Here is a 14,147-nt window from a genome sequence, read left to right as displayed (position 1 = left end):
GTCCATCTAGGAATGGGATTGCTGGGTATGTGGATAAAGTCCAAGTGGTTTCTAGAGGAGCTGTGCTTATAGTTTTTTTTTTTAATTCAATGGTTTAAACATTCTAGATTATTCAAACATAGTCCTATCATATATATATTATATATACACTTGTAATGAGCCTGCTTTTCTGAAAGTCCAAAAACAGTCCATGTCCAATAAAAAAAGTTTAAGACTTGACAATAATATGGTAGATAAACACATTGGGTTAAAAATTATCTATGATCTTTACAATAATGAAATATGTAAGTATTAACCTCCAATTAAGCAAAGACTAATATTAAAATGAGGACATGAAGGATTATTACTGCATCCTTCATTTTGAAGGCAGTTGAAAGGATGGTCGCAAACATTATTCTGCAATTCTAAGTAATAATCTTGTCATAATCTCATAAATGTATAACAATATCTCCTATTCTATCCCTATGCATAAACATGTAATTCTTCCACTTAATAGACACATGTTACAAAGCATCTGGAAACTTCCAAGCTAGGAAAAGAGAAACTATTTCTTAAAACTATTGAGACATGGAAAAACTTAAAAATTCAACACTTTTTTTTTTGGACATACTTTCGCTTTGGCCCTCCTTTCCTCTTAGACAATGAATGTTAAACATAAAAAGAATATGGGTGAGGAAAGGCAGCATCCCAAGAAGCAGCAGTCTGACAGTGATTAATATGGGACTGCCAAAGTATGTCTGGCAGGAAAAGAAGCAACAGCTTATGAAACTGATAAAAAAAAATCAGTCAGCAAGACACCAATAACATATCTCCCTGGAGCCTGAGATAGTGTAATTCATGAATTATTCAAGCTAACCTGTATTCTTCTACCTATTTACACAATGGAGGCAAAATATGGGACTATGCATAATTCTATTAATATTAACATAGAAAGTACAAGAGATTGGACTGAATTTTGGTTCCTCTTGTGACATACCTTGGAAATACTTTAACTGAATAAGTTCATAATGCCTGACTTACCATGTGACCCTCATTTGAACAGAGTAGTAATACAGAACAAAAATCTGGGTATTTGAATTTTCTAGTTATTTGACTCATTCTTTATTTAACAGGTATGTTTCCATCTAATTAGGAACATTCAAATAATCTAACCCTTTCAGAAATCTCAGAACAGATTTCTCAAGAGATTTTCTTCTCACTGTACTTTAATTAGTATGTTATAATGTGCTATATGGAATGCAGGTCAAAATTGCTAAACTATGGTACATATGAAGGTTACTTTGTTAAAAACAAAGCAAACCCAGCCATGATTTGAATATCAGCTTCTCATCCGAGTGAGTATAAAGGTTTCCTTTAGAAGAAAGATGGCTCTGAATTTGATGAACACTCACATCACCACTTGTGTCCAGTCTCCTGAGGTAGGGACCAGACTATTGTAGATCCTAGGTGAGTTTATTAACTGAAGAAAGGCCTCTGAGAATTTTTGACTAGAAAGTGCCAGATCATCACAGGGAGCCCCAAGATGATAGGATGTAGAGATACCAAAGGAGGACACCAAGGAGAAGACAGAAAAGGTCATGAACAGAGATAATGTAGAGAGGACGAATCAACCTCAAAGTGAGATAAAGTGGATAATCAAACCAGCACCATTGTGTACCATCATCAGTAGAGACAGTACACCAAAGGAAATGGGTCAACTTCAAACTTCACAGGCCACTCAGCTGCACCTCATCTATATACTACTTCCCCCATTGCCAATTTTGACTGCAGGGGTTCTATTTTCTCCAGCCATTTACATGCTCTGTGTTCCTAAGCTTTATTCTGCTCTTCTTAGACAACTTATTGTGAACTGACTGATCTGCTCCCATGATTTCAGCTTTGATTTTTTTCCCCAGCATCAGTATCCAGTATCCAATGGGTCCCAAACTCAGAGAATTAAAAACAAAACTCATAACCATCCATCTCAATGAATTTTCTCAAATCAAAATATCACAGGCATTCAGTCATCAAAACTAGAAAACCAAACATCACCTTGGCAATTCCTTTGCCAGACTATCCACAAACCCTATCAGTTTTTTGCTCAATGTTTCCTTCCTTTCTTCCTTTCTTTTTTGCCCTCTCTCCCTCCTCCTTCCTTTCTTGTTTTTGTCTTTTGAAATAAAACATGAGTATATGTGAGTACATATCTTCTAAACATATAAAAATTTTTTAAAAACCCACCAAATTGTGTTTTAATTCTGCTTCTCTTTCTCTGGGTCTCAACATCTCTCATTCAGACTGATATTTTCTAACTGGTATCTCTGCTACTAGATGTTTTTCAATCCCATACTCTATGCAAGTATAACAAGAATTTTTCAGAAATGAATGTCAGACTGTGTTAATTCCTTGCTTCAAACAGATCAATGGCTTCTCATTGGCTTTAGAAAAAAGCCCACATTTTTGACATGGTTACATGCACTGTCTCCATCATTTGGCCCCTGCCCATCTTACACTTTCACCTCGCACCACTCCCTGCAGTAAACTCCAGTTTCATGGTGTTTCCTTTGTGCACAGGGCCCATTTGTTTCCATACATTTACTCTTGTTCCCTTTGTCTGTAATTCTCTATTCTCTCTGCTTCCCCTCTGCCCTTCCCCAACCTTAATTATTCATATCTTGGAAAAGCAGCTGCCACATTCAGAAAGTTTTTCCTGAAAGTTCTGGCAGAACTGGGTTGAGTATTCTCCTCTCCATTCTTTCACCCTGTGTTTAGAACACTGAAAGTTTCTAGTGAGCATGTGTTATTTTTGTCATTAGAAAAATCAATAGAGACAAAGAAAAGAGAATAAATATAATAAGTCTGTACCAACATAATCTGTGCCCCATATTAGACTGTAAGGTTTTTGAGAACACAAATTATAAATGATTCATCTCTGCAATCCCACTTCTTAGCCCAGTACCTGGCAACTGAAGCTCCATAAATGTTCTGTTAAATGAAGGTGACTGACAGGAAAAAAGAGTATATGAAAATAAATAATGGAAAAGATAAGACTTCCTTGTTAAAGTGGTCCAAGTCCTGATATTTGGGCAGTTACAATGACTTCTTTATTATAGATTATTCTAGTTAAAAATAACTCCAAATAAGCAATTTATTTGCTTCTAACCAGCAATATTAATGCTATTGAAAAACTGTCCTGTTTGTGACATCAGATCTCTCACTTCATCACCCAAGGCACATTTTATAAAAGCTATGCCATGTGTAATCTTCATCAAGAGAATAGAAAGGCAGAAGGAAGAACAAAACCAAGTAGAAATAAAACTGGTAGCATCAAGATTTGTCTCTTGGAAGATTACTTACATGCAGCAGCAATACAGCAGCAAGGAAAGACTGTCCTTGACAGTATCCAATGTCTTCATCATACACAGAGTAGGCCTGGAGAAGAGATGAAGAAATACTGTAAATAGTCACAGATTGTAACTGAAGTGTTAGCTCACATCAGGGATCAGAATAAGCTTATTCTGGGTTTTCCACCACAATTTCACTGATTTTTCAATTTGAATGTGTGTGCCATTAGCTCAGTGGGCTGTCCCAAGAAGGCTGTGTTTTTCCAAGATGTCCCATTATCTCAGACTCATCTTTGGAATGTGAAAATAAAGAGATGCTCAGAGGATTTGAATTCATTTTTAAAAACCCATTATGGTTTTAGGTGAGGTAGGTCAGATCATGGGAGGCTCGGGCAAAGGGTGGGGGAAGGTAAGACTCTGATATTGATTAGAATGCTAAGGCACTACAAGAGGGAATCCTGAAGGTTCTGGAAGTAGTGCAGGTCTACTATTCTGAGAGACACTCCCCCCCCCAAAAAAAATTACCCTGTAGAACCTCTAGAAGTTTTTGAAGACCTTCTGAACTACTCTCCCATTTTCCACAACGCAGAAGAGTAGAAATGCTCCGCTCATCTCTCTTGCTCGGGCAAGGCAGAACAGTCAGTGTTGTAGAGTGCCTCATGCCACATCACACCCACCATTGTAGGTACTCTGCCTGTCCCACATCTTTAGCAACACTCTAGCCAGGCCAGACAGAAGACACCCAAATAGTCCCTCACAGGAAGTCCAGAACTCCTTGGAAAGTAACTATCATACCATTCAATCTAACATTTGCCTCTTTGTCTTCAGAGGAAAGGAAATAAGGTTGTATCCTTAACAAACACTAATAGTGCTTCAAACAGCTGGGATTATAACAATAAATGAAGACCCCTTATACTACATTTTAGAAGGCTAATCAGTAAGTGAATATGCTGATTAAAGGACAAAGAATAAGTTAGCATTTTCTGTAAAAGTGCAGATAGTAAACACTTTAGGTTTTGGGGAGACAAGTAGGGTAGCAGTTAACTATAAAAACCATTCTTAAATCAAGGGCAATACAAAAACAAGTTTTGTGAGAAGGGCTCACTAACAACTGAGGTGCTGCCACCATTTTTTTTTTTTTTAGGATAAACATCTCAAGTGTGCTGCTGGAATCCTGGATATGTATCCTACCTATGTGGTAAACTTCATCTTAGGTAATTTCCTTCAATTTGCTTAAAACAATGTGTTGCGATTTTGTGAGTGTAAAAACTGCTTCTGTCCAGGGCAACTGTTATCAAAGATCACTAGAGAGGGTAACCTGAGAAGGATAAGGGTAGTACCTCCTATTTGCCAAGTCACAGGGGGGAGTCTGGAGTAACAGTGCAGTGTTTTGTTTTGTTTTTTCGTTTTTTGCTTTTTGGTAAAAAATATAATAATAAGGACTGTGGTTGTGGCTTAGTGGTAGAGCGCTCACCTAGCATGTGCAAGGCCCTGGGTTCAATCCTCAGCACCACATAAAAATAAATAAATAAAATAAAGGTACTGTGTTAAAAAAAAGATAATAATAAGCTTTTTTTTTTTTAGAATTTACACTCAGTGAAATGCATACACTTTAATTACATGACTCCCTGAATTGGGGTATTTTTTCAGTGCACCATTCCTGAATGACCACACCACTTCAGAACACTCCTTTGTGCCTCTTCGTAGTCAAACACCTCTACCCAGGCATACATTGATCTGATTTTTATAATAATATGTTAGTTTGAGATTTTGTAAGTTTTTATATAAACAAAACCTTAAAATATGTACTCTTTAGTGTCCAGCTTCTTTTTATCTTTTTAAATTCTTTTTTTCTTCATTTTAATTACACCAAAAGTGTGGTATTCACTGTGACTGTATTTATACATGCACACAATGTAACAATATAATTTGATCAATTCAGTTTCTTTTATTCAGCATGTTTCTGAGATTCTTCTGTGTTGTTGTATGTCTTAATACTTTATTCCCTTTTGTTGCTGAGAAGTGTATTTCTGCACAAATACTGTATGACTTGCTTATCCATTTTCTTGTTTCCAATTTTAGTCTGATCTTTTCAAAGACCTTATTTTGGGTTTTATTATCATTTTGTTTATATGTTTTTTACTTCCCTGATTTCTGTTATTATCTTTCTTTATTATTTATTTCCTTCTATTTAATTAGGGTTTCATTTGCTAATTTCCTAGCTTATTAAAATAAAAATTTAGATCTTTCTTCTTGTCTAATGTAGACATTTGAAGCTATGCACTTCCCTCTAATTTACTGACATGCTGGTTATAATGCCCATCCTTGTCAACTGTCATCCCCCTGAATGTAGAGCGTCTCAGCCCAGGCTACTTCTCAGCTTAGTGGATCTCACCTCAGTAGTGTTTATAAAGAATTGGGCAATTTCAGCTCCCAAATCCACAGCCTCAGAGGAAAAAAAAAAACTTGGGGTTATCCTCAGAGGCATGTGTCCAACACAGGCCCAACTGTGGCTACCTTTGCTTTGGAGGATGAGGAGGATGGGCTAAAGTAGGTCTATTTCAGCTCCATCTGCTCGTCTTTTTCTTGGGATGAAATGAACTAGATAATTCATAAATTTCGTCAATGGCTCTTAACAAAGGTTCTATGCTGCATTTATGCTCAAAATTTTAGACTGAATTAATCCATGAGTTATTAATATGGGTTTATTGTAAGTTCTAAAGCAAACGAATATATATCTTTTCTGTTCCTTGTGTTGTAAATGAAACATATGGGGAAAATATTAAAATCTTGATGTTCTATCTATTTTGTCCAACTTTAACATAAACTATTCATAGATGACTACTTTAAAAAATTATTTCCCTTTGGTCTAGGCCTTCAGAAAATTTCTGAATAGTCACTTGGTAAAATTATGAGAGGAAAGGGGAAAGAAGGAAAGAGAAAAATTTATTCAAAATAATTTATATAAATAAAAAATTACAAGATTACTGTGAATTCCAACATAAGGAAAAAATCCAACAAATCAAACAAATGGCCAAAACCTACAACAATCAAAGGAGAGGTCAGAATGTTGCCAACTGTACTACTGCACCTCCAAAACCAAACACCAAAATATAAACCTTCACTGACAGATAAATTTCTTCATTCAGATACATGTTTCTCAAATAATCTCTATATTCTTAAGTCAGAGATCTTTTTTACTCAGAAGTTGAAATTCCCAAGTTTAAAATATTTAATAAGCTGCTTCAACCCAGAAAGAACTTTGCCTGTATATTTTTTGTGTTTTTTCAAAAACTGTTTAACATTTCTATGGAGGAGCAGTTTCTCATTATTTGCAAACTGAGGAAGAACCCTAAGGAGCGACACTTTCATCTGACTTTCTACTCCTAGGAGAAGCATTCAGCATTCATGATGATAAAGCTGAATAGTGGATTGAGTAAGAATCCCCTAATATTTAAAGGGACATTTTCTTTATTCTTTTTCATTAGTGCATATTAATTATACAGAACAGGGGATTTCACGCTGCCACATTCACTGTGAATTTAACACATTTTGTTCTTTTACAGCCCCCCCTCAGCCTTACCCACCCTTACCCACCTATCCCCTGATTCCTTTCTTCTTATGTTTAAGTCTCCCTCTACTTTCATGTCTTTTCCCCCTAGATTTTACATGAGAGAACATGTGATACTTGTCTTTCTGAGTGATTTATTTTGCTCAACAGGATGATCTCAAGTTTCACCCATTTTCTTGCAAACGATATGATTTCATTCTTCATTATGGCTGAATGATACTCCATTGTGTATACAGACCATATTTTCTTGTTCCATTTATCTGCTGAAGAGCACCTAGGCTGCCTGGAACTTGGCTATTGTGAATTGTGATGCAATGAACATGAGTATGCAGGTATCTCTATAGCATGCTATATCTGGGTCATGTGGCAGTTCTACTCTTGGTTTTGAGGGATCTCTGCACCGATTTTCACAGTGACTGGACTAACACATATAAGGGTTCCCCAACCATCCTTGTTAGAATTTATTGTTATTTGTATTTTTGATGATTGTGATTCTATAGCAGTGAGATAGAATCTCAATATAGTTCTGATTTGTATTTCCCTGATGGCTAAATATAATGAATACTTTTTCATATAACTATTGTCCAAATGTATTTCTTCTTTGGAGAAGTATCTGTTCAGTTTAGATGCCTGCTTATTAATTGCATTATTTGTTTTTTGGTGTTTTCAAGTTCTTTATGTATATTCTGGATATTAATCCTCTGTTGGAAAGTAGATGGCAAAGATTTTCTCCCATTCCATAGGCTTTCTCTTCACATTCTTAATTGTTCGTTGTGTTGTGCAAAGGCTTTTCAATTTACTGTTGTTCAATTTGTTAATTCTTACTATTACTTCCCAATCTATAGGAATCCTATTCAGGAAGGTGTTGCTTGTGCCTATATCTTGAAATATTTCCTCTACATTACATATTGAATTGATTTTTGTGTAGGGTGAGAAACAGGAACTAGTTCCAATCTTCTACATATGGATATCCAGTTTCTCCACAATTGTTCATTAACTAGTCTGTCTTTCCTGCAAAGTACGTTTTTGGCATCCTTGTCAAGGATCAGAGGACTGTAGCAGCGTGGGCTTACTTCTGTGTCCTCTATTTTATTCTAGTCGTCTCATATTTTTTTTTTATATCAGTACCACGCTGCTTTTGTTACTATGGCTCTGTAGTATATTTTGAAATCAGGTACTGTGATACCTCCAGCATTGTTCTTTTTGCTCAGGACTGTTGCTTTGGCTATTCTGGGTCTTTTGTTTTTCCATATGAATTTTAGAATTTTTTTCTAGTTCTGTAAAGAATGTCATTGGCATTTTGGTGGGGAACATATTGAATCTGTAGACTGCTTTTCATAACATGGTCATCTTCATATTGAATCTACCAATCCATGAGCATATGAGTTTTTCTACATTTTAGTGTCATTTAATTTCTTTCTTCAATGTTCTGAAACTGTCATCATAGAGATCTTTTATCTTGTTGGTTAGGTGTATTTCTAGGTGTTTTGTTTATTTATTTATTTTGAAGCTATTATGAATGAAATTATCCTCTTGATTTCTTCCTCAGCTGGTTTGTTATTGGTGTACATAAAGGCTATTGATTTTTGAATGCTGATTTTGTATCCTGCTACTTTGCTGAATTTATCAAATCTAAAAGTCTTCTGGTACATCTTTGTTCTTTCTATTTTTTTAGTTGTCAATGGACATTTATTTTTTTACTTATTTATATGTGGTGCTGAGGATTGAACCTAGTCCCTCACACATGCAAGGCAAGTGCTCTGCCCCAGCCCATTCTCATGTAGTCTTTAGGGATGTCTAAGTATAGGATCATATCATCCACAAATAGGAATAAAAGTTCAATGTAAAAATATTGAACAGGAGTGGTGAGAGCAGACACCCATATCTTTGGTTCCTGATTTTAGAGAAAATGCTTTCAGTTTTTCTACATTCAGTAAGATGCTGGCTATGGATCTGTCATACATATAGCCCTTATTATGTTGGGGCAAGACGCTTATAGATCTAGATTTTTTTAGGCTTTTACAATGAAGGGTGCTGAATATTGTCAAAGGCCTTTTCTGCATCTGTTGAGATGATGGTGTATTTTTTTATCCTTAAGTGGTATATTTGCATATGTGAAAACATCTTTGCATTCCTGGCATGAAACCAACTCGATTATGGCACATGCCTCCCCTTCTTTATTTAAGATTTTGTTTTCTAAGTTATTTTTTTAAGTTGTAGATGGACATAATACCTTTATTTGATTTATTTTAATGTGGTACTGAGGATTGAACTCAGTACTTCACACAAGCTAGGCAAGTATTCTACCACTGAGCCATAAACCCAGCCCACATATGACCTTTTTAATGTGCTGTTGAGTTCAGTTTGCAAGTATTTTATTAAGGATTTTTGGGTCTACATTCATGAAAGATCTTGGTCTGTAGCTTTCTTTCTTCATCTTGCCCTTATCTGGTTTTGATATTAGAGTGATACCAGCTTCACAGGATAAGTTTGTAAGAATTCCTTCCCTTTCTGTTTCATGGAATAGTTTGAGAAGCATTCATATTAGTTCTTCTTTAAATATCTGGTAAAATTCAGCCACAAATCCATCTGATCCTGGGCTTTATTTTGTTGGGAGACTTTTTATTACGACTTCAGAATTATTGCTTGTTATTGGTCTATTTAGGTTTTTATTTTGTGGATTCAATTTTGGCAGGTTGTATATGTCTAAAAATATATTTCTTCCAGATTTCCAATTTATTGGAATATAAATTTTCAAAATCATCCCTAACGATCCTCTGGAATTAAGTGGTATCTATTGTAGTAATATCCCTCTTTTCTTCTCTAGTGTTATTAATTTTTAGGTCTCTTTCTCCTTTCTTTTGGTTAGTCTAGCTAAGTATTTATCAATCTTGTTGGTTCTTTTCAAAGAACCAACTCTGTACCTCATTGATCCTTTGTATTGTTCTTCCCAACTCTAATTAATTTTAGCTCTGATTTTTAGTGTTTCCTTCCTTCTGCTGGTTGAGGTTTCACTTGTTCATGTTTTCCTAAAACCTTGACATGTATTACTAGGTTATTTATTTGAGATCTCTCTGATTTTCTGATGTAGATATTCATAGCTAAAAACTACTCTCTTAAAACTATAAAAGCACCATTTTCATTAACCACACCCAGAAAAGTTAATCAAAAGCCTTTTTGGTGATTGCAATGTTTTCTGAATAATATTCAGTCCTGTGAAACATCTGTTTTGTAAATGAAAATCAGTTTCCATACAATAATTAAATTATTTTATAGAAAAAGTCATTAATTGGTAAACAATGATCCGGATTATTTTTCTCAGGCTGTGGACAATTCTTTCATGTTATATAATATAGAGACCCTGAGCCCAACAGAAGAAAAAGTAGGCCCAAATCTTCACTATGTTGCCTTAGGACCTGACTTCTTTAACAAGACTCCTAAAGTGCAAGAAGCAAAATCAACAATCAATAAATGGAATGGATTCAAACTAAAAGGCTTCTTCTCAGCAAAGGAAACAATCAATAACTTGAAGAGAGAGCCTACAGAATGAGAGAAAACCTTTACCTCACTCACCTCTAATACAGCACTAATCTCCAGGATATATAAAGAACTCAAAAAACTTAATATCAAAAAACAAATAACCCAATCAATGAAGGCTAAGGAACTGAAAAGACACTTCACTGAAGAACTATGCACAGTCAACAAATATATGAAAAAACGTTCAACATCTCTAGCAACTGGAGAAATGCAAATTAAAACTACTCTAAGGTTTCAACTCACTCCAGTCAGAATGGCAATTATCAAGAATACAAACAGAAATAAGTGTTGGCAAGGATGTGGGGGAAAAGGCACACTCATACATTGCTGGTGGGACTGCAAATTGGTGCAACCATTCTGGAAAGCAGCCATAAATATTCCTCAGAAAACTTGGAGTGGAACCTCCATTTGACCTAGATATCCCACTCCTTGGTATATACCCAGAGGTCTTAAAATCAGCATATTACAGTGACACAGCCACATCAATGCAACTCAATTCAGAATGGCTAAACAATGGAACCAACCTAGGTGCCCCTCAACAGATGAATAGCAAAGAAAATGTGGTATATATACACAAAGGAATATTACTCATCCCCGAAGAATGAAATTATGGCTTTTGTGGGTAAATGGATGGAGATGGGGAATATCATACTAAGTAAAATAAGCCAACCCCCCCCCCAAACCAAAGGCAGAATGTTTTCTCTGATATGCAGATACTAATTTATAATAAGGGGGATGGGCGCTAGGGAAGAATAGAGGTACTTTGGATTACATAGAGGGGAGTGAAGGGAAGGGATGGGATATAGGGATAAGAAGGATAGAAGAATAAACTGGACATTATTATCCTATGTACACATATGACTACACAATCCGTGTGATTCTATATCATGTACAACCAGAAAAATGAGAAGTTATACTCCATATATGTATGATGTGTCAAAATGCATTCTACTGTCATGTATAACTAAATGGAACAAATAAAAAAAGAAATTTGGTAATTCAAGGTAGTATTTGTATACATACCTGATAAGACTCAAAGCTGCTTTGTTTCTTCAAAAAAGATATTAGCTTTGCTAAGAGATAATTTCACCACTCACAATTATACTACAGAAGGTTGGCCTTACTTATGGGTTAGGATACATATCTCACTCTTAAATTTTCACAAAAAAATAATGACTACATGTTTCCTTCAAAGCTCTCAATTTACACAAAACATATGCTAGAACTATGAGAGTTACAGGAGCTTGTAAATACCACTATATTTTAACTATAACTCAGCTTCTGTCTAGAACCACCTACAACATATGACATTTTAAAATCAGGTGATAAAGAAGCAGCCTTTCTGCTATTGAAAACTCTCATCACTTAAAAGTGATTTAGTCTTTTATATAATATCGCCTTTAATGAAGTACAATTTGCATACAGTATTTCACCCTTTGCTCATTTTTTTTTGAGAAAGACACACACTTAGAAATACTGCAAGTCTTCAAATGTTATCCCTGTATGAAGCTAAATAATGAGGAAGCACAATACTTTATTCCACAGAACTCTCTTTAATAAGCTCATATCTGGCATTATATATGTAACCCATCAGACTTCAAAAACTCAACTCTAGACCCAGATGCATTCAGGAATTACCCATTTAGCCAGATCTATACACCTTTTGTAAAGGCACACTAAAGTCACTGTCTTCCATATTACCCTGCATATGTTCCAGGAAAATTACTAACATGACTTTTACCCTCAAAAGTTTCCTAATTAGATGTAAATCATGGAGTCATCCATTACATATCAGGATCTCAATACAAAAAAGTCTCTAATTTCGTGCCTGAAAAATACATGCCCTTATTTTTTAAGTATATGCTAACAAGATTATAAAATATATATAGTTCAGTGTTTTATTTTTGCCTTAACTGCCAGGAATTAATAATCAAATGCATTACTCAACACTAGAAAATACCTCATCTCTGCTACTTTATAATATCCATTCCTCTTGGTCACTGTATTTATTCATTTTACATAAATTTCAATTTTGGAAACTCTTTTAGGTCTTTCAGTAAGTAAAAGGGCAATCACTCAAAAAATCATTGTGGTACTATTGTTCTCTTTTAACCTTTTTCCTGCTAATGATGATAATCATCACACTCATCTTTAATGAGAGAAAAATTAGGTTGTTGGAGTTATTATTAATTTTTAATGAATTTGAAAGAAGCTTTTCCTAATTATTACCAATTTCCAGAGCCCAAATTTTAAAAACTGGAAGATCAATTAATTTAATTTCTTTGATTTATATAGTTATATTTCTGTTGGCTTAATTTGCACTTCCATTCAGAGCTCATGTGCATGCGGGGGGGGGTATGCACACACTGGGGAACAGAAGGTTACAGAAGAATGCAAGAGGAAAAGAGGAGGTGGTTTAATCCTATCCCTATTTGGAGTGCTTCTGATTATAAAGACCTTTTTCATGAAGAAGGAACTCTGGAGACACCTGCTGATGAGAAAGCATCTTATACAAATGAGAAAGATGTTCTCAGTACTTCCCTTTCCTCACAAAAGATGTCTAGTCAAGGATTCCTTGCAACTGTGGGTCTCCAAAATTTAATTATGCTTCATTAGAACTACATCATTTTAACAAATGCTGGACTCCTTTTTGTACAAATATATTTAATATTGTTGAGAATTGTGCTGCTTCTATGTCCATTTCTGCTATGAGAGAAGTCCAGTCAAACATGAAGGCCCATGAATGATCAGAGAAGATAAATTCAACAATTCCACAGCCTACTTTCTAACTAGAGAGCTAAGGATAAAACCACAAATCAGTAATGCCTGAATCTTACTTTCTAGCTGCTTCATATTTTGGTTTGGGTTAGCAATAAAAATGACTTTTCAGAGACCACCTTCTAAACTCATACTATGGATGAATAATAGATTTTTATGCACAGCTTAAAAAACAAAATGTTCTGGCAAGTTTCCCCCTGGAGTTCTTAAAAGCACTATTTTGCTTTAGCCTAGGCTTCCTCTGAGTTGAACAGAATCCTTTCCCTTTTCAAAGCTTGCATCTTCTTAAGCCTGAACCCTCCCTGCTCTCACTTTAATTGCTTTCTGGCTGACTGCTGCACCAGCACAAAACCATCTGGGTTTCACTTCTGGTGATGGATGAGTAGCTCCTATTGGACCAATCTTCCCCTGATTACAAACTGAAATTGTACCAGGACAAATACAGAAAATAATTACCAGAGAATATTGAAGAACTAAATGAAAGCAAGCAGAAACTAGAGGACAGAATACACTTGGAAAAGGGAATGACCATGGGTAAAGTTCTCATTCTTTGTCTTTTTCGAAAGGCGAGGTTCCATTCATTAAATGGTACCACACTGGAGTGGCAAAAACTTAGATATAAAACTAATGTCTCAGTGACTTAATGAGACAGAGAACATAATGGTGTGACCCTAAAAGATAGGATGTAAGATAGAGAATTTTGAATAAAAGACAGCAACAGAGCAACAGCAAAATGTATATACTCTACAATTCCAATTATATAAAGTTCTATAATAAGTCAATATAATACAAGACTAGAAGGATAAGAGGGATGTCTTAGATTACCCAGTTATACAGTTGTAAATAATGAAATGGCATTCTTCACATGTGAATTTCACTGAAAGTAAATTTTGCCTACAAAAAGAACTGCTAATAATATAAATACCAAACTCTAATCA

At 35.2% G+C, this 14,147-nt stretch overlaps 1 protein-coding gene across 19 annotated transcripts in view; it reads right to left on the bottom strand.

Annotated features, from left to right (window-relative positions):
• Rabgap1l (RAB GTPase activating protein 1 like) overlaps nt 1–14,147 on the bottom strand; it is a 581,968-nt gene that overhangs the window by 230,057 nt on the left and 337,764 nt on the right. For 18 of the 19 annotated variants that reach the window (XR_013426383.1, XM_078022342.1, XM_078022343.1 and 15 more), the window contains one exon: nt 3,337–3,411. The exons of the other annotated variant lie outside the window; for it this stretch is intronic. Coding sequence is in view for 17 of the 18 variants with exons in the window: in XM_078022342.1 (XP_077878468.1) it covers nt 3,337–3,411 (75 nt within the window). In the remaining variant the exon portion in view is untranslated. The remainder of the gene's footprint in view (nt 1–3,336; nt 3,412–14,147) is intronic. 19 annotated transcript variants of the gene reach the window in all.

Source organism: Ictidomys tridecemlineatus, chromosome 10 (genome assembly GCF_052094955.1).
Source record: "Ictidomys tridecemlineatus isolate mIctTri1 chromosome 10, mIctTri1.hap1, whole genome shotgun sequence".
Taxonomy (NCBI): Eukaryota; Metazoa; Chordata; class Mammalia; order Rodentia; family Sciuridae; genus Ictidomys; species Ictidomys tridecemlineatus.
This window is presented reverse-complemented; position numbering and strand designations above follow the sequence as displayed.